Genomic DNA, 22,230 nt, shown 5'->3' with positions numbered 1-22,230 from the left:
GCGCGTGTCAGACCTTTACCAAGTGCTTCTGATAGCGTTGATCCCATTTTTTTTATAAAACACATCAGGGAGTTTTCAATATGGCTCCATTAGTTATTAACATAACAGCAGGCTGCTTTACCATCATGACATCATCAGGTTGACGGGGAGGGGGGCTATGAGACAGTTCAATGTTACAACATATGCCAGGAGAAATGGACGACATGGTTCACGAAACACCTGCTAACATCAGTACAGAGGATTTTGTTCCTTTAAGAAAGGGAAAGATAACAACTTGCTTAAACTACTTCCATTGAACATTGATCAGCAAACCGAGAAAAACAAAATCAATACTGAAGGACGAATTACAAACACTTGAATTAGCCCTTGAATTGAAATAGTTTAGAAATTGATTCGAGATATGCCCAAATTCAAGAGAGAGAAAAAGAAGGAAGCGGAAAATAACAGGCATTGCAGGCGAATGTGAATAAAGATCTTGTTCCGATACATTGACCTCTCACTTTCTCATGTGTAACGAGAGAAGTGTCTCTTCAAAGTGAGTTCAGTGGTCACGATCCTAATCATTGAACTTTATCATCTGCATTTCAGTAGCAATGTTTGATACATGTGCTTTCACTCTTTTCTCTTCCAAACAGATTCAAAACTAACAGGACCACATCTCATTTCAACCATCCCACATTATTTTTCATTCTATAAAATACATTATGCACATTTTGATATCCGTACTTGATCATTTAACTGTTATATCAGACCCCCCCATGGTTTATATAATTATTATACAGCATTTCCGCCCTTTTGTTTTCTTGCGTGTTGTTCATTCGTCAGTCAGATTCGCCATACCTGGGAAATGAAAAGCACCGGGGAAGTTTGATTTAAAGGGACAGAGATACCTCAAAGCGAGAGAAGACAGTTGTGGGATCTGTGCTGTAGCTGTGCCCTGCTTTTTGAGTCTGCTTTCTGAGAGGGATACAGCACATGTATCCTGGTTGTCCAAAAGGATGAGAGGCATTGTGGGAAAGGGGAGAGACTCAGAAAGAGAGCTTTTCTATAAGGATTAGGGCGTGGCATAAGGGGGCGGATCAGGGGGCGGTCGGAGTTAACCCAAAGACTCTTTCCCGCTCTCGCGCACCTGCTGACCGGTCTTGCTCATCTTCATCTCCGTCAGTTGGATGTATCGCAGTACGTTTGTGTCTGGAAGGAGAAAAATGAAGCAAAGAAAAAAGGATCAAACATCTTTAATTGAATTCAGTTGAATAAATGTCCTTCCAAAACCTCGGATGTCCTAGTTCGCTGTTCTCCAGGAAATATAAAAAACACTGTACTTTTTTGTTAAAGTTGGCAACCACTACTTTTTATTGGTTAGATATTGGCAAAACCCAGTGACTAACATCAACGGTGACTAATAATAATGATTTATGGAGATACAAGGTTTCAGAAGGAAAGCAGCGATATGATATAGAAGCATATAAAAAGCACCTGTGGGTTCACGGCACTTAGCGTCGCGTAGGTAACGCAGGGCACACTCGTAGTCTCCCAGGTGGTAGAAGGCAATCCCAGCACGGTACATGGCCTTGAAGTGATCCTGCTGGTGTCCCAGTACCTTCAAACAGTATTCCTTAACTCGCTCATAATTCACCAGTTCTGACTGCAGCAAGCAAGCTATAAAGAGAAAGAGGGGGGATTTAGTACAAAGAAAAGGACAAAACAATAAACCAGGTATATTCGAGAAATCAAAGAACAGCTAGGTAGAAGGGAATAAAAATGGGCAGGAAAATAGCCATAGAACACGCTCTAGAAAACCCTGGGCAGGGAGATAAAGCAGGAGACAGTGTGTTTTCTCATAGTCATCAGTTATATTAAAGGTCTGAGGGCAGCAGTTTTTTATTGCTGTTGGTCTCAGTTAGGCTCCAGAAAACCACATTAGCACAAAGTAAAGGTCTAATTGCATCTTTTAGCCACTGTAGGCTCAGGGACAATAATGAAGTAATTGTTTTGTCGGCTAGTCTAAGCTGTTGCTTACTGTATACTCAATACAGTAAGCAACAGCATAGACTAGCAGAAAATGTTTACATTTGTGCTAGAATTAAACTATCACTAAACAGAGCAAAACAATAATGAATAAATAAAACATAAGGCGTGTCCCAAATCGCCCACATAGGCACTATTCTACGCCATTTTGTTCATATTCAACTGAAAATATAAAGTGTGGAACTCCGAACACCTTACGCACTTAACAGTCGTAGTTTCGCTTACGTTAGCGGAAGGAAGGCGGGGCTATCAGACGCTGCTCTACCAAAGTTTAAATCCGATGGCAAAACAGATATAAATTACATTCAATGTACAATCTACAAATTGATTTGATTGACACACATTGTGTTGTCATCTGGGAAACCGCATATACTTCCGGTTAGTATAAAAAGTATTCCCTTTGACGATACTATCCTTCTTAATTTCGCACACTAGATAGTTGAGTGCATAGGTTAAGTGCATAGTGTATAGCATGTCATTTGGAACACAACTATAGAAAATAAAGCTGCAATTTTTCAAAAACAGTTATTGACCAAGAATATAAACAAGCAGTTCCAATCAACATTCCAACAACAGTAAGTCTATAATAATAATATATATTATTAATATTAATAATATAATATATATTATATATAATAGTATATATTATATATATCATTTGGGTCAGATTTCACAGGAAATTACAATTATTTTAAAACTAAATTAAAGCAATACGTCACAAGGAGCCATGGTTTACAATGATTCTATAACAACGTGTTAGCCTAAAACCTATTAGCCGTTATAAAATCACTGTAAACCATGGCTTCTTGTGACTTTTTGCTTTTATAGAACGGTTACTCCATATACATAGCAGGGTTTCATCAACTTAAACAGTAAATAAAATGCAATGATATTAATAAAAATAATATTGCTTCGCCAAACAATGTAGTTCCTCAGACACAGAAACGACAAACTAACCAGAACTAACCGTTTTATAACAATACATCAAGTAACCTGCAATTTTATGTTTCAAACAGAGATGGCCATAGACAGACAAAACTACGAATTGCCGCTTTAAAACACAATGACTGGCAGCTCTGGTATACCTGACAACAGCATGCAAATTTTCCACTCTCATTGCCAGTGCTTATTGCAAGAACGACTTAAACATCGACGGTCCTTGGTTTAAAAAAGCAGTAGCTAATTAGATGCATTGGCCCTGAAAGATCATCTGCACAGCAGTAATTCATTACTGTTGTGCCTGCTGGGCAGCTGGTCTGTGTTGTCAAGCACTTGTCCAATCAGTGTTATTTATTCCAACAGCAGATGACATGGCTGGACGCTGATGGCAGGGGCTGGGAAACCTAATTTCATACTTCACTATGATCTCACTGATTGTGGTGTGCGTGGCATATAGGCGGTTAGGACACCTCCTGCAGTTTACACAGATTGCTTTTGTTATCAAAACTGGAAGATAAACAGTTATGATTGAGAATGAAGATTTTGTTGACTGGAACATTAGTCACTAGCAAATTTGTTGACTCGATTGAATAAAAGGTCAGATTTTCTGGCCTCGGTGGAAGCACACAAAATGTTCTTTGGAACAATCTCAAGTCATACTGGGATAACATGGATCATCGGGTTGTGGAAAAACGAACAGTTCATGCCATGTATGCTGTCATTTAAAGGAATAGTTGGCCTAAAAAATGAACATTTTCTCATAATTTACTCACCTTCATGCCATCCCAGATGTACATGACTCCCTTCTTCAGTCAAACACGAATTAAGATTTTTTTATAAAAATATTTGTCACTTTATGTACACTGAAGCAAGAAGAAAATATTCATCTGGAACGGCATGAAGGTGAGTAAACTGAGAGAGAATTTTCAATTTTGGTTGAACCGTTCCTTTTAGGGTTGGCAAAATGGGTGCATACTATTTCAAATCCTCTGATGTACATAACATTACAATTGTGTAATTTAAAAACATGTTTTGCAGGTAGTACAGTACCATTTGTAGAGATTAATGTAATACGGAAATTAAACAAATGATTCCTTGTTCGAAAGTCTCGGATCATTTTTGTCAAGACGGCCATCAAAATCAATACCGGTTTACGTGTCAGCTCAGCATCAACCTGACTGACTAGCAGATGTATGACCCCTGCCAAGGTTAATGTGTATCTGTGCAGCTGAGAGCCCGCTGACCACCGAATACACTGTGCACAACTGCTGCTTCATCCTGACAACCTCCCTCTGTCCTTTCAATCCTCTAACCTTCACTCGGCCTGCTGCTGACACCTCTGTGTCCAGTCACGAGTAACAGCAGGGAGTCAGCAGAGACAGAGCACAGAAAGATGAGAATGTATATATACTTCATTAGAGAAAAACAGTTGCTGAAAACAAAAACAGGGCAGGAATAATGGAAGCACATGACGGGATCAATATTTTGCAAACTATCACATATCAGGCATCAAAGACAACCACCTTTGGATTCTCTGAACAAAATCAAAGCCCATAGGTTTGATGGTGCTGGCTGGATAGATGATGATGTAAGAGAACACAGATCGCTGATGAAATAAAGACTCTTAAACTAAACCTAACTTCAGCTGACTGCTCATAGTTAGACATTCACATACAGTCAGTGCAGAGAAAAACATGATGTGCCCAACCTAATAAAGCTTATGAAGGCTGAAGGACCTAACAAGAGCAACGGTGAGATTAATTATCATTATATGACAAATGAAAAGTTAAGAAGAAACATCTTAACCTCAGTTTTGCTTGTCAAGGCTTCCCTGCTCTCCCACTCAATCTCGTTCCGCCTTTTCAGTTGTTTTAGCCTCTGGTTCTTCTCTTTTTTTTCTCTACTCTCCTTTTTTCGCAATAAATTGCTCTCAAGATAACACGGTCTGAAATTTCATGACACAAAACTGCCTCTCGTACAGAAATGGGTGAGAGAGTGAGAAAGTTCTACTCCTGTTTCAAAAGAACATGCTGTACAACAATATTTAGTGTTATGTTGTATTGAGTTTCCCTCTCTCTGTCCATAGGAAAACAGTTTTCCCTGAGGAGTGTGCTCAAACTGTGAATTTCTATTTGGTCCATATTACCTGGGGTGAATTCGGGTAACCTGGGACAATTTTTGCAATTTTGACTTCTGCGATTTATTTCGATATCTATCTAACACATTAGACTTTTCTGAAATCCCGTAGATGTTTTCTAACCACACCAGAAGAAAGAATTTAGATATGTCTCCTCTGGGTATAGTGTTAGTGTTTTTGTGCGCCAAAAAAATTCTGCCTAAATTTGATAATCTGGGACAGGTCACTTTGTAATCTGGGACATATGTATTTTATTTGGCCTAAAAAAGCCTTTTCACTTTACTTTATGCATGCCAATCACAATATCACCAATTTTTAAAAAGCATTATGAAAAAAATGACAAGTACAGAAATCTCCAAAAGAAAATGTATATTCCAATGTTTCTATCTTTACACAGGATTAACAATCTACTGTGTTAATTCATTTAAAACTCTATTAAAATTGTTTTACATTTGTTTAACATTGTATTAACATTTAAAAAAAATCTAAAACTAAAATTTAAAATTTAAATTGAACAGCAAGCAACAATTTGATTAACAGATTATTCCTTCGGTTCTCCAAATTCTCCATTAAAATTGGGGCTACTCGGGGAACAAACACTCTTTGCAGGTGAGAGAGACCCATCGTCATCTATCTAATGTTTTAACCTCCAGAAGTCTACAATAACACCCATTTCTCATTATGGCATACTGTATATTAGCCATTGTCACTAGACTTATAAAGTCCCTAAATGCATATTTCCCCCATTTGAAGACTGTCCCACATTCTCAATCATATTTGATAATGTGGGACAGCAAAAAAATGTTTGAAAGAAAAAAAAGCTAAAACACATTTTCAAGACTTTAATACATATTTTGTTGCTAGAATAGATAACAAACATAATTAGACAAAAATAAGGAACATTGTCTTATTTTTGACAGATTTATGTCCTCAACATTAATTCAGTCAGATGCCACTGACCTTTGTCATGCAATTCCCATGGGAGCTTCTTGATTGAGAAGTGCCCCGCCCCTTTCTGTGCAATTGCCACATGAAGTCATGTGATTTCAGTCACATGACATCCATGCTAAAATTACAGTTAAATTCCTATTCACTAAAATTTGATAGAACAGGAAATAAACACACTGGAGTTTAGGTGTCCCAGATTAACCCATGTCCAAGATTACCCGAATTCACCCGACTGTTTTTTATTCCTGAGAAAACCATCTCTGTCTTTATAAAACACCACAACTAAAGCTAAATTCTTGCAATGCTGCATGATGCATCTTCATTGCATATAGCCATGGAAAAAAATAAGAGACAATTCCAAATTTTCATTTAATGAGCATTTCTAGATTGTGGCCATTCCAGTCCAGTGTCTGGCAAATTTCAATAAAATCAAACCTCATAAGTGATAAAGTCATCCAACAGCAATGTGAAAGACTGACAGCATGACAAGACACATGAAAACTGAGATAAAAATCCAGGTTATCACATAAAATGGTTGAACCTAAATACATGTACAAATATTACTGTTGTTTTGCTTAAAAATTGTTAAAAGAAACTATATGTTTTCTTTGCAGTATTTGAGGTCTGAGAAAATACAAAGCATTGTTTCTGTTATTTTTACCTATCTCTCCAATTTTCATTTTCTGCAAATAAATACAAATAGAAGCGATATTTTTTTTTGAAATTTTGGAGAAATATTGTTAGTAGTTTACAGAATGAAACAAAAACGGTAATTTTACCTAAACACATACCTATAGTAAAATTGGCTGTATTTGGGACATTTTACCACCTTTCTGGGTAAAAAAAAGCTAAATAAAATGCCTTCTGGCATCCCATCCAATATAAAAATAAAATGAAAATTAAATAAAGAAAGGCAGATCTCTAAAACGTCTCTGAATGGCCACTGCATACTAATGCAAAACTTTAAAAAAATCAGCACACAAAACATTTTGTCCCCTCCATTCCATGCATCATAACGGTGACCTCTGACTTCTGCAATACTCATATTTGCTGGGCCGGTGTGTCTCATTAGGCTGGCACCAAAATGTCCTGCTTTAACCTGGTCTTCTTTTCCAAGGCAGCTTGAAGAGAAAAAACTGCCTTTCAGCACATCGAGTGTCCTGTGACTGTCCATCTTCATTCTGGGCAACTGGAACCCTGGCAAGCTCTCAGTGTATTCGGTTTCAGGCAATAATGGACTAATGGGTCCTAACTCTCGATATCCTGATCTTTTTCTTTCTAGAACACACCTACAGGCACACATACACACGCGCGCACACACGCACACACGCGCACACACGCGCACACACACACACACACACACACACGCACGCACACACACGCACACACACACACACACACACACACGAAGTCTACAGGCTAATTTATAACACAAATGGATAAGGCGTGGCAGTATGGATACTGTGGACTGTACTTAAGTGTCTGTTGAGTGGTTCTATCTGTGTAATAATGACGGCATCACATATTAATGGACACGATGCACTTTATGCTACATCAAAGTTATGTGAGAACATAACGGCAAAGAGTACAGCAGAGCCTGAAAACCAGAGCTGGTCATCTGAGAGGGACAGACTGTAACAGTCCATCTTAACATAATTCAGCATCGGGCATATGGGTGTTTGATAAATATGTCATGCATGATAAAGCAAAAAATAACACAAATCTGCTCTGCTGTACTTCGATGTAAAGATGAGTCAGTTCTCTTTAATGGTTCATTAGTTTTCTATGGAGGTTGGTTTCCTGTGCCAAGAATCCAGTTATAGGAATCGTTCCCCTAACAATTCTGTCATTTCAATATTTTTATTTCCAACAATCAGATTCTTTCCTTTAAAAGCACAGTGTATGAAATTTTGCGGCATCTAGTGGTGAGGTTGTGAATTGCAACCAACGGCTCAGTCCACCCCTCCCCTCACCTCACCCTTTCGAAGCACTACGGCAGCTGACACAGGACTAAGATGTTGTCACATTTTCGCTTCTTTGTCAAAGGAGCTTATGCGCTCTGTAGTGTAGTTTGTCCATTTAGGACTTCTGTAGAAACAACATGGCGAACTGCATGTAATGGTATACCTGCGGTGTATGTAAATAGAAAATCTCATTCTAAGGTAATAAAATCATAACACCTCATTATGTAAGATCTTTATACACCTCTGAAGACATAGTTATGTATTTTAAATTGTATTTCTGTCAACAGATCTTCAAAAAAAAAAAATACATGTTGGACCTTTAAAGGACCCATTGTATGAAAGTCACATTTTTTCTGTGTTTAAGTGCTATAATCGGGTGCCCGGTGCATCTAGCAACCCAGAAAACGTGAAAAACAAGATCCCAGTAACTTTGTTTTGGTAAGCCTTTCTCTGCAAGCATGTGAGAAATCGAGCCGTTCAGATTTCGCTCCTGATGCGACGTAGACGCAGGCTTTATTATAATATTACCGCCCCTTAATCTACACAATTCCACCCACGGCGCTGCCGCCATTGTTGTGTTCACAAGCGACAGAGGTGTACGTGACGCCATGGCTAAAGTTCGTGGACAACATGCAATGTAGTCGCTGCACAGAGTCCCAACCTCGGAAGACACAGGAGTGGATTTATTTTATTTTTTGTGGAAATCCCATAAGTAAAAACCTGCTTGTTTGCGCGAATCACTTCAAGCCGAAGTGCTTTTTCAACCTGGGACAGTACAAGCAGGATTAGCTTCAAAGTTGTTCCTCAAGAGGGATCGAGACCGACTGAACGAGACAAAACTGACGATGTAAGTAATATTTATCAACAGTCTGAATTGACGTACATGTACCGTATATATAGGAGGATAACGTTAGCATACGACAGCGAAGGGAACTAAGTCAGTCACGAGCTAAATAGAACATTCAAAGCCAGTGTTAAACTTACTGTATATTTATATGTTATTTGGCAAATGGGCACTTGGAGTTTAGCTGTATGTATGTTAATACATTATGTGCGTTAATATGTTCAGCTGCAGCAAGCTGTTTGTTTTGCTAGTGAACAGGGGCGAACACTGGGGTTAGTTTCGTTTTAAACGTCTCAAATCATTCGTCCTTAGCCTGAAAAATCTGTCACAGCATACTAGTGTGTAACGTTATAACTTGTCAAAGACGAGCACTAAAATCCACGTAATTCCGCGGAGATCTGTAGGTGCGCATTCCGTGGATTTTAGGCAAGTATACACGCACAGCGTGAGCTCTGTTTGCTGTGACGGATTTTTTAGTCTCCGGACAAATGACTTGAGACGTTTAAAATGAAACTAACCGCAGAGGAGTTCAGGAAATATCATTTAGCTAAACCATTGCCATGGCAGTACAACACGTGTGTTGTGTTGACACGCCGGACAGAAGGGGGTGGGGTTCGCTGTAACTCATTATCATTTAAAGAGACATGCACCAAAACAGATTGCTGTGAGCATAGCTGTTTTTGACGAGGCAAAAAGGGTTTTGTTTACACAGCCATTGAGTGTTTTTAAGCAAAATATGTTCCAGACATTTCATGAAGACCCTAATAAATCATACCAACTTGTTGAAAGTGCTCATTTTATGAGTCCTTTAAATGGATCGAAATTAACATTAGAATTGCCACGTCCTATTTGCATATTCAAATATGTCACTTGCATTCAGTTACATGACATGCTACAATAGCATTTGAAGCATTTAAATATAATAAATACAGAGAAAAAGGATGTCTTACGCTTTCACCATGACATGAAGGTGAATTTAAGATTAAGTTGATTTGGACATCATACGCGCCAGTTTTTCTACAATCGGAACAGGTGCAGGGACAGCCGTTGAGTATGTGTGTGTGTGTGTGTGTGTGTGTGTGTGTGTGCGTGCGTGCGTGCGTGCGTGCGCGTGCAGAAGAGAGAGATAGACATGCAATAGGTGGGAGTGGTTAGCAAATGTTCAGGATTCCCTTCATATTTGCATTTCAGGCATTTTGAGCAAACACCAGAGACAAAAATTAAACAACCAGCCATTTTGAAAAAGGTACTAGTGTACTACACATAAAAACCACACAGTCAGAAAAAAGTACAAAACGGTACTTTTTAAGGTACAATAGCCATCACTGAGATGGTACCTAAAGGGTTACTTTTTGTTCCTCTACAGGCACAAAATATAAAATGATATACCTTGTGGGTACATAATTGTACCCTTAGGACATATTGTGTACCTTTAAGTGTACAGTTAAATGTTTAGTTACCATAGGAACAAAATTATACCCTCACCGTACATTTTTCTGACTGTACCAAAAGGCACCATAGTGTCAGTTTTGGACATGTATATTTTTATAAGCGCCGACAATAAAAACATCACAGTATCACCATCAGATAGCATCACAGCACCAAGGTGCCACCACATCAAGTGCTTCTAAGATACTGTAGGCAGATACAAAGGTTGGATGAGAAAAAAGATTGGGGGCGAGAATAGCAAAAAGGTGCAGCAGAGCAGAGAGTCAAGTGGGAACTCGAGGGCAATCGATTTCAAATGCCCTCCTACCGGAACATCCATCTCCACTAGACTGGATCACACCCTGTCTCCTTTAGCACTCCTTATTATCTCTTTCTCTCTCTCTCTCTTTCGGGGCATTGGTCTTTTGACAGGTGCAGGGATGACAGCATTAGGTATGAGAGAGGAGCTCATTTAAAGCATTGGTTTGTAGTGATTATACAGCTGTCACTACATTGGTAATTAGTTCTCTTAATGGTTGATGAAGGTACCCATCAGTCTGGATGACATTTGCCCTCCCAAAGTGTCTTTATCCTTACTCTGTCTTAATACTGAACCACTCCTTGCATCTCTCCTCCATCTATGGAACTGATTAACACCTACTTAACTCAGTAGCAAAAGTTCTGGTTCACATTGTAGCTTATTCTGGTCATGAACTAGCCATTAAAGCTACATCTACAGATACATCTGAAATCTACATTTTATTTAAAAATGCTCTTTGTCCACACTAGCATTTTCAGGCCTTTTCCAAAAGCTGCTCATCCACACTGAAAGAATGTTGTTAACCGAATAAAAACGCCAAACACAAACCGGAAGTTAACTGGGGGTCAGGTGCGCGCGTCCAATGAAACGGTCAATAAACCTCAAAATAGTTTAATGGCAGACACGCTTGAGTTGGTTTTCAGTCTTATTTAAGATGGCTGAGGGACCGTGAGCTGACATGTATAATTCATACATTAGTTACTGCTAAGTGCTAGTTTCTCACCCCTGCACTGCAGCCTGTTGATAATGGCCCTGTCAGTCAGTGCACTGTGCCTTGAAGGACGCTAAAAGGAAGGCCGCTGTAAATCATGAAACCCGGCCTGAGCTTCTCTTTCCACTCATTTCTCCTCGCTCCCCCTCCCATACTCGGCTTCTCATCTTTTTGCTCTCTTTTTCTGATTAGGAGTAAATGATCCATTCATATTGTATGAATCTCATTTCCTCTCCAAATTTGGCAACTGCGCCTTGTCGCACATCTTCATTCATCTTACCACGTAAAAATCCGTCTTCCTCTGCACTCCTTTTGTTTTTTATTATATTCCTATTCACCATATCAATATAATAAGCTTTTCCAACAGGTTAAAAGTGCTGTGAGTGGGGGGCATACAACACAAAAAATGGCTTTCTGGCTGTCTCTGGTTGATTTTGCACTTTCAGGTTTGCTGTCTTGCTTTTGGAGGATGGGGGCTTAAAAACAGCTGAAACCGCTTACAGCACCTTTAATAACAGACTGAAGTGACACTGATAGATAAGGTGGTAGATTGTAAAGACACAGGACACTGGACTCATTACTGTCCTCTGAAGGCAGTGGTCCACTAATCATCGCCTTCACCCTTCTTTTGTCTTTCTCCTTCTCACAATCTGGAATCACAGAACGACAGTCTTGATCATGACACCACAAACATGTACACTGGAAGAGCTGACAGCAGTAATGACATTGCAGTTTTTTACTGAACTGAGGAAAAAATCATGCAAAGTTTAGGCCTTCCTTTACTAGCTAAAGGCAATAATCTAACATATTATAGTTCTAGCTAATGAAGTTATCAACAGGGTGGTAAAAACCCACTTTTCAGTAAGTGATAGCAATGCCAGCAAGAATTCAGGATTGCAGATACCAATTTGGATACCACAACTAAAGTTAACGCATTACTGAACATGCTTTATTTAAAAAGTAACACAGATTAAAGTTTAGAAAAGAACTGGTAGTTCTGACAACATTTATAGTGAACGCTGGCTAAAAATTTGACCAAAATACTGTTGCTCTAGTCCAGTGGTCACCAACCCTGTTCCTGGAGATCGACCGTCCTGCAGACTGCAGCTCCAACCCTGCTTCAGCACACCTGTCTGTAATTATCAAGCAAATCTGAACACCTTGATTAGATAATTCAGGTGTGTTTGATTGGGGTTAGAGCTGAAATCTTCAGGACGGTCGATCTCCAGGAGCAGGGTTGGTGACCACTGCTCTAGTCTGTTAATGCAATATCGCTCAAGTAGGAGTGTGATAGTGCTCTATATCAGCATGGCTGTGATTAGGCCAGAGGCATGAGGCCCAGTGTTGGGTGTAACTAGTTACTAAGTAATTAGTTACTGTAATTTATTTACTTTTACCTTGAAAAAGTAAAGTAAGGGATTACTCTTATTTTTTCTGTAATTTAATTAGTTACTTCTGATGTAATTAAACTAAATACTTTGTGTAATATATGTGTGTGTGCAATAGTGGAATTGACATCAAAATTCAAATTCTAACTTTAAAATCTGTGCTTTAATGTATAATTCTCACATTTGTAATACTTTGGTCAGTTAATAAGAGTACTTTATGTAGTTTAATATTATTTATTTGAATTAATTAAAAGAGCCATTTCATGTCTTGAATCACTTAACTAATCAAGGTTGATATAGGATATAGAAAGTAAGTAGTAATAAGTAACTAAATACTTTTTGGAGAGAGTAATTTGTACAGTAATCTAATTACACTATTGAATATGTAATTAGTAACTAGTAATTAATTACTTTTTCAGAGTAACTTACCCAACACTGATGAGGCCACAGGCCAACTGTGTACTGCCAAATGTGCGTATTTTACTTCATAAGTCCAACTGTCCAAGTGTGGTGGCGGAGTAATAGAAACGGTGAAGCGGTTTCCGTGGTGATACTGGTGGAATACTGCATGGTTCTCAGCCAATCAGATTCGAGAACCAGAAAGAACTGTTGTATATAGGGGTACACTTAAAAAATGGCTGGGTTATTTTCAACCCAGTGTTGAGTCAAAAAGGATGAACTCAATTGTACCGTTGGGTTGTGAATTAACCTGTGCTGGGTTGTTTTAACCTATTGTTGGTTCAAATATAAACCATTCTCTGGGTTAATTTAACCCAACAGCTGGGTGTGTTCGACCCAGTGCTGGGCTGAAAATAACCCAGCATTTTTTTTAGTTTATGTTCAATAAAATGCGATCTCTACATTGAGAATGTCAGTTCCCCTGTAATAAGAAATACCGTCAATTTAATGCTACAGCAATTGTACATATGTGGGTAGTTTTTAAAGGTGATGTGCAATGGTGTTTCGTGCATTCTGATTTCTTTATAATGTTAAACATGCTGGCTTCTCATGCTTGACATGGTCAGCTTGTCATAAATGAGTTGGACGTATGACGTAGTATTTCTGTGCTCGATACACTCTACCCGCCGTTTGTATAGGTTACGGAAAGTTTGTTTCGAACATGAAAATCTGTTTCGTAACAACTTTTCTTAGTCCCTTATTGGACAATTCTCCCGGAAAGGCATGCCCACGCATCAACCAGCCAGAGCGAGATGAAAGAGCATGCCCACACATCAACCAAGGAGAGCGGGAGAAGGAGCATGCGCACACGTCACTTTCACTTGTGTGCAGGAGAGAGAGAGAGCATACGTTCGCGAAGTTCAGCTGTGTTTGTTTGTTCACTGCATTTGGGTGATGAATGTGATATAAACGGTGGATATAACGCTAGATTTTGAGATTGTTTGAAACTGATAGATGGAGCAGTAAGTGAAACTGAGCTCTATGTATGTGTTTTGTTGGCAATGGGTGCGCACATGCTTTAGTTCCACATCCTAATCATGCCGCATGCTTTCCAAGGATTGTGCAATCCTACCCTATTCCAGCAAAAAACTCACAGTGATCACTGCCTATGGAAAGCATCACAGCATCACCGCATCACCTCTATTTGCATGCATTATCCACAGTAGCCTAAGCCTACAATATGCACTGCAGAGACAGGAGTAAAAAAACACCAGATTATTCGTAAACAGCACAACCCACTTCAGCCCATAAGCAAACCATAGAACACGTTTTAAGAGGAGAGAATAAAATATTAATGTGGAATCTCTCCAGCAACCTCCTTTCATGCCCCCAAACACAATGAGTACATGCTGACTGTGATCAAAACATCTCTTTATGGACACTTGATAGCATGCCTACGATTTAAAATGTGCAGAGATAGATTTTTTATATTCCTGCGCTGAACTTTGATGCTGAGGCTACAGGATGATGAGCAGACTGCGGCCGGCTGGATTCCCAGATGAAGCCCTTAAGCAATGCACTCAGCACCAAAGGTTTTAGTAAGCCATTATGATTGTATGGAAGCTCCACCAATGTAACTCCACTTAGAGACAGGCATTAACAGAGACCTGATGAATATGCATAACAACAAAAAGCGCTAAATGATATCGATCCTTTAAGGGCTAACTTAATGCCACTTTCTAAGATTTTTTATTATAAACAGTAAACTATTTGCTGTCTTAAGATTTTAAGTCCTTTCAACTTACTATTTTACATTTTTAAACGTATTTACATTACTTCAACTGATCAAAATAAGCAATAAAATAAGCAGTTTAAAACTGTAGAAACATGGCGGCGCAACATGCCACATTCCATGTAAGGGGACGGGGATCCGTGGTGTATGTAGATAGAAATAACTCATTTTAAGGTAATAAAAACATAACGCTTCATTATGTAAGGTCTTTATACACCTCTGAAAACATAGTTATGTATATTATATTACATTTCTCTCAATAGATCCTCCTAAATATTACACACAGCAGCTTTAAAGATACTTTGTCTAAGAAAAAATGTATAGATATTTAATACAGTTTTGCTTCTCAAGTAGGCCTAAATGTGTAGTCTATTTATTAAACAAGTTGTTTATTCAAATATATGACATTATAATACAAAGTGTTAATAGAAATAAAATAGCCTTTTCCCCTCCCAAAAATTCCCCTCAAACATGTCTATTGGAAATGACACTATGAGGAGGTTTAGGACAAATATGTAAAATGATTACATATTACATGTGGCACAGCAGTGGCACAAATGATACTTCAATTCCAGCTTTTTACAAATATTATATGACAGATTTAGGAACTTGTGGCAGAAACAAAGGAACGCTTTGTGCTGCCGACTCGTGCTGTTGAAGTTAATGAGGAGGGCCACCGACTGTTCCTGATCGACTCCCTGTCCTAAAAATGGCTGACGGTGCATTGGGGGAAGGGCCACCTACAGCAACCGCTCACGGATCACGCTCGGAGGACAAATACTAACAGACAGCAACAGCTTTTCTGTGTGTGTGGGTGACTAGAACCTTCACTACAGACCTTTATAAACAACTGTGCTTACAGATAACACAGGGCAAGAGTAGAGATATTTCCAGCAAGCCTAAACAGGCAAAAAATATATATATTTTTTATGAAAGCTAACATACGGCATTTAGAATATCGTATACTGTATAAGACATATGGTATACTTTTGTTTGAGCTTGACAATCTATACTCGCTGTATACTTTCAGATAGGCAAAGCAGCATATGTCTTAAAGTTTCTTTTGTTTTCCGATGAAAGTCCTATGGGATTTTCATGTTCAGGCCATGTTTTGTTTGCAAACTGTCATCTTCTGCATCTCTCCACTTGACTGTTTACAATAGAGCCAGCAGTGTTTCAGCACAGGGTGAATGTAAGGAGGTCCTCTGAGGCATTAGCTTTAGGGAGGACTAGCCTTGTGTTGACACACAGAGGTGTGCCCCGTCTCGCAAACACCCAATCAACACATGACTCAGCATCATAAGACACTGACATCGCCAGGGCACTTATAGGAGAGCTTTCAAGTGTCATATAATAGGATTAAACAGTAACATACCTTTATTACTAATGCATTATAATACATCTATAACTGCAGCAGTAAGTTCAAGACTTTATATGTCCCAATAGGCTTTCTAAAACCAAATCTACCGTGCTATAGTATCCATTACATATCTAAAATATAATATATTTCATATCTTTTTTTATTTGCTCCTGTAGTTTTTCTCCAAAGCGTGTATTTGCGCAACCAACAAGACTTTATTTATTGCAATGAAAGCAGTTCTTACATGGGTTGGCCATTTCTTATCTTCTTACAATGAAATATGAGCCAAAACTGCTGCAATAGAGTCGCGGGACCAAAACAACATGCTCAGGTTCTATAGTCCTATAGAAAATGTCATCCACCTACTCTAACACACGCACACATTCTGCCAAGCCTCCGTCATCTTGTACTTTATGATCTTTCATATTTTCTCTTCCATCCCCCAGGCCGCAACAGAGAACTATAACATAATACAGTGTGCTGTACAGTAAGTAATGCCCGTGCCCAGAGGAACCCTATCGCGACAGAATTGCCATCTGCGGACCTGGCACCAGCTGCCTCTGCTGCCCAACCACCATGATAATTAACGCAGACACGGTTCCCTCTCGCATTGCTTGTGTTCCACACCTTCATCTTCTTCTTGCGTTCATCACTGCTGTACATCAATAATTTTTCCAACAAAAAAAAGAGACAGAAAAAGATTTTGGCAGATGAAAGAAGACTTTTAATATTTCTGTCTTTTTAAGCGTTTGGCTCTTGGGACAGAGATAAGACCCCTTCCTTGAGTTGACGTATGTAATGCAAACCCTATCTGGGCTCTCCAGAGTCAGGAAGACGCAGATTGCGAGAGAGAGCGAGAGACAGGAGAGAAGTAAAGACTCTTAAATCCTGTTTAATAAGGCTGCTTCTAATTGCATATCAGAGTTGGGAAGTTCATTTACTGTCGATGTACGTTGTAATGCGAGAACAAATGGGCAGTCAAAGGTGTATAGAGAGAGGTACATTATTTCACAAACCTTTATGTGATTTACAGGTCCAGTGTATATTTTTTGGAGGATCTATTAACTGAAACGCAATATAATATACATAATTATGTCTTCAGAGGTGTATTAAGACCTTACATAATGAAGCGTTATGTTTTTATTATCTTAGAAAATGCTATTTCTATCTACATATTCATGGCGACATCTTAGTCGCATGTAAGCCTCCGTAGTGCTTCGAAAGGGAGGGTGGAGGGGTGGAGTGAGCTGTTGGTTGCAATTTGCAACCTCACCACTAGATGCCACTACATTTCGTACATTGGCCCTTTAAAAATACCTAGATAACTAGTCCTTAAAGAGACAAAGAGTTTTTACCCTAATCTCATTTCAAATCTGTATGATTTTTTTCTTTCAAGATACACAAAAAGTACTCTTTAATAAAAGTCAATAGTTCTCAGGGGTTGTCAAGCTAAAAATAAATAAAAGTCCATATGACTGCTCCACCACTTTTGAAGCCATACGATAGCTTTGTATGAGCCAAAAACAAAACAAATTTAGGTAATCTTTAATAATCTTCTCAAATCTCACGTTCTTTTATATTCAAATATAAATAATATTCGACTATACCCCAATGGTTTGATATGGCATGAGTAAACAATGACAGTGTTGCTTTAACACGAAAAAAATCCCATACACTGATCTCTGTAGTAGAAACATTAGCTTGATACTGTAATAGCAGAACAGCTGGGTGTGTTGGTAATCGTATAACAAAAGCTTATCCAAACAGTTTCTATCTATTTGCATTGGTATCACCATCAGGGCCATCCCTAATAATACAGCTTGAATTGTGCTAAAATTGAATAGTGTTGATTTTATGCAGCAACGAGAACAACACTTCTCAGCTTCAGCTCTTATATCCGGCTCTAACTCAAAGTGAACATATTAACACATGAACTAAACATGAACTTATTCCACCGTGCACTATTCAATGACAAATTCATCTACAGTTTTTGACTGTGGTCAGTAAATGATGAAAACATTGATTCCAAAAAGTTATCTACATATTACTCACTGCTCTGGGTGTGTTCACGGTGTGTGTGTTACGCACTGCTGTGTGTGTGCACTTGGATGGGTTAAATGCAGAGCACAAATTCCGAGTATGGAACGCCATACTTGGCCTCACATCACATCACTTTCACACCAAGTCATTTGATTTTAGTATTTTTGGATTGACAGTGACTTGACTGGGTGTGCAAGAATCCAACCCACATAAAAAGCAAACAACCTTTTTACCAAGGAGTGTTGTGACCAAAACTGGTTCTGCTTAGCTACACAAAGTAAAGCGTTGGCCAAATAACCCACTTAGAAATGCTGTCTTCTTCCCCTTAGGAATGCATGGCTTATGGATGGCATTTCAAAGGATGGCAAACAAGCCATTTATTTACTTGCTATTCAGACAGATTCAGGTAGCTGTACTTTTGCTCTGGGTCTTCTTGCATCTCTCTGTTATTTTTCTCATACAAAAGGTTTTTGCTACACCCTAGCTTCATCTTTCTCTCTCTCTCTCGCATTTCCTGCTCAGCTGTTTCATGTTTTGATATCTAACTCTTAGTTTCAGAAGTAACTTTTTGTTATGGTCTCTTGGTACTATCACAACTGAGTTATAACACCTTGCTGAGCCAAGACTCGGCAGAGAAGACTCAGCAGGCTTTGTTGCAGAAGTTGCTGTGGCTGGCTTTAGTTGAACAATACAGAAGGAAGGCTTGTCCTTGTCATAACAAACAGAGTTCAGAATGCCCTTTTCCTCTTACACACACACACACACGCACGCACGCACGCACGCACGCACGCACGCACGCACGCACGCACGCACGCACGCACACACACACACACACACAGCATTTATAAGGCTCTATTGAGATTGGCAGATCACACAGTAGGCTTTTCTATTAGTTCTCTCCCCCCATCACCCCTTACTTGGCAAAGCACAGTATTCTAGTACAATTGCTGAGATCAACAACAGCACACCAGCTAATAGGTTAGTGCTTGTCATGTGACTGTTGAAAACAGAATGCCCTATAGACAAAATGTAAAAAAATAAAAAAATTTAAGGGGTCATATGACACGGCTAAAACGAATATTATCGTTTGTTTTAGATGTAATGCAATGTGTATACACGATTTAAGGTTGAAAAATTGTGTATTTTCCACATACCGTGCATGTTTGTATCTCCTCTTTGCCCCGCCTCTCTGAAATGCGCAGATTTTTTACAAAGCCCATCGCTCTGAATGCGTATACTGATGGTCGAATACTGCAAGCGTGTGACGGAAATGTAACGCCTCTTACCATATTTGGAACATCAGGTTCCAAAGCAATTGTACTGACAGGTACACGCACCTTACTTGCGTATACATTTGGGCGGTCTTAGTCAAATCATACCATGAACTGATGTAGAATTGGGGGGGGGGTGGCTACACGAGGCTTTTCGGGCAGGTCTGGGTGAGCATTCGCTTTTATATCAAATTTTGTTCCGACACTTTAATTTTTGCAATTTTACGTGTCTAACACATGCATGGGCAACTTATAACACACCAAAGACACAGAAAAACACATATTCGCGCCATATGACCCCTTTAAAAATAATATAGTTAGTAGATAGGGGACCATCCCATGAAATCTGCATGACACTGCAACACTAGATATTTGAGGTAAACAGAAATTCAGACAAACACAGAATCTTTTTATCTGAATTCAGTAACGCTTTGCATTAAAATAACAGCCAGTCATCAAAATAGAAAGTTTAACATATGCATCCAAGAGAGAAATATGAGGCCATTTAAAGTATATGGTGTGATATCCAGTATCCTGCTTCTCATTTTGATGTATTATTTATAAAAGAAAAAAGATGGACAACATTAGCGCATCGTGACCTGAGCAGCCCACATGCACCTCAAAGCACCCTAAATGTAACCACTGAAGAATAACCTACTTATATGACCATGTCATAAGCATGTTTCCTATAGTATATATTCGCAACTCGCCTGGACACACGTGTGACTGTTTAGTTGCGGGAAGCCAAAACAAAGGGAAGTGACTGGAAATTTGTAGTGCTGGCTGCGCTGGTGAAATGTACCATTCTCTCTTTCACACGTTAATGCTTCCCCCACAGTGAGAGAAGCATTTGCCACAATTCAAGCCTAACCTCAAATCGGCCACCATGCGAGACCACCGGGGATATCAAGGGCCACAAACAACAGGCATCACTCTACCAGATCAAGCAGACACACGAGGGTATTAACCAAAATCCTCATGATGAGCAAACACAGTTGGGATCTGTGATCCTGTTAATGTTATTCTCGGTTTATTGACAACTAAACTAGCATGATTTCAAATGAACATTTAGGAAACAAAATGGATCAGAGAATGGGATCAAAGAACTGGGTCTGTATTATAAGGGACTGTTATGTCTGTTAAATGTAAGCTACACAAAGCCATAATAATAAGGTAGTCTAATATTGGCAGTGTGTGATACAGAAATATATCAAGTGTGCATTTGTTTGGTAGATATTGGAACTTGAAAAAGAAATCATAACAAAGAAAGGATTTGGGTGCTTATGCTTGAGTCGTCAAATATTACGTGTATGCCAATATTAAGCTTTATGCGTTAGATTTATCGAAATGAAATGATCTAAATGTAACATTAACTTTCATTATTATTAATTTGGGGAAGGCGCATCAGTCACCGAATCACTTTCGCTTGAAAACAATGGAGGCCATGGTGGTTAATTCTTTAACTCGTCTTTTACCTTTTCTTTATTCAAATAAATACGGTCGTCTAAAATCGTGAAATATATCAATATTTTTAAACCCCCCTTACTCCGCCACCTGGTTCATATGTAGCCCTTCACACATCACGTTTTGTACAGAATCTCAAAGTATCCGTAGCCTCATTCAACCCCTCGCAAACCCGTGAGCCCTCCAGAACAATGGCAGCGGCTGTTTTGACACGATTCAGCCCATAAAAAGCTCTCACCTGTCAGACTGTCATAGCATTCGATCTCGGTGCTCTCCACGGATCTCCGCTGCTCTTCCGTCAGTTTAGCCGCCGCTTGGTTCAGAAGGTTCACCTCGGATCCGGTGGTCCCGTCGACGACATGGATCCCTTTTAATTGCAGTAGCGCCCTGTGGTACTTCCCAATAGCTTCCCGGAATTTCTTCTCCTTGTAGCAACGGTGACCCTCCAGTTTAAAGTCGATCGCTTTCTGTATTTTCGCCTCCATCTCCATCTCCGCGCCGCCGACACGGTACCCTCCGCCGTCCCCACCCGCCGCCGCCGCTAGACTCCGGCCCCCAGCCTCCGGATAGCTCTTCAGGCTCTTGATCGAGTGCTGCTTCGCTTCCATCTCGTTCAGTGCGCACGACTGTACGTAGCCATGCTGTTTCGACACGGATGCCTGTGTTCTCTTTAAAGGCTGGAGCAGCGTGCTGTGCATAAAGGACGCGAGGCGAACGGAAGCCGAAAAATACAACTAGATAGTATCTTTAATAAACACAACACTAATGGCTCTCGTCTAAAAACGGAACAAAGAAAGTAAACCGCTATAGTGTTGACAGATTAAAACGATAAAGCAGGTTTGCCGATTTTTCTCGTTTACCTCGATTTAAGCCATCGAGCAGCAAGGAACGCCTTTGCATGGAGGTGATGCTGGACGCAGGCTCAGATTTCCTCTGCTGTGTCTCTTGCCGCCGGCGAGAGCAGTTTCAGCACCACAGACAGCGCCAGCGAGCCCTGACGCGAGGCATTATGGGAAATAATTAATCGTGAGATGATAATGCTACTGGATCACGATTACATTAAAGCGTAGCAAATCTCCAAAGCCAAAAAAGCAATGAATGAAAAATGCAAAAGCGTGTTTACCTCATTATTATTAAAAGATCAGAACATCCGCTGCAACATTCGGTGGATGAACGTATTTATGACATTCAAACGTA

At 39.5% G+C, this 22,230-nt stretch overlaps 1 protein-coding gene across 1 annotated transcript; it reads right to left on the bottom strand.

Moving 5' to 3' along the window:
- Positions 1-22,175, bottom strand: ttc9b (tetratricopeptide repeat domain 9B). The gene is made up of 3 exons (XM_057348707.1): positions 21,272-22,175; positions 1,477-1,659; positions 1-1,191 (listed from the first exon to the last, which is right to left on the bottom strand). The coding sequence occupies exons 1-3, from the start codon at positions 21,729-21,731 to the stop codon at positions 1,097-1,099; spliced, it is 738 nt and encodes a 245-aa protein (XP_057204690.1). The 5' UTR covers positions 21,732-22,175; the 3' UTR covers positions 1-1,096.
- Between the last annotated feature and the right edge of the window lie 55 nt (positions 22,176-22,230).

Source organism: Triplophysa rosa, linkage group LG12 (assembly GCF_024868665.1).
Source record: "Triplophysa rosa linkage group LG12, Trosa_1v2, whole genome shotgun sequence".
NCBI classification, from domain to species: Eukaryota; Metazoa; Chordata; class Actinopteri; order Cypriniformes; family Nemacheilidae; genus Triplophysa; species Triplophysa rosa.
The sequence above is the reverse complement of the archived record's forward strand: the minus strand, read 5'-3'. Positions and strand labels throughout refer to the sequence as shown.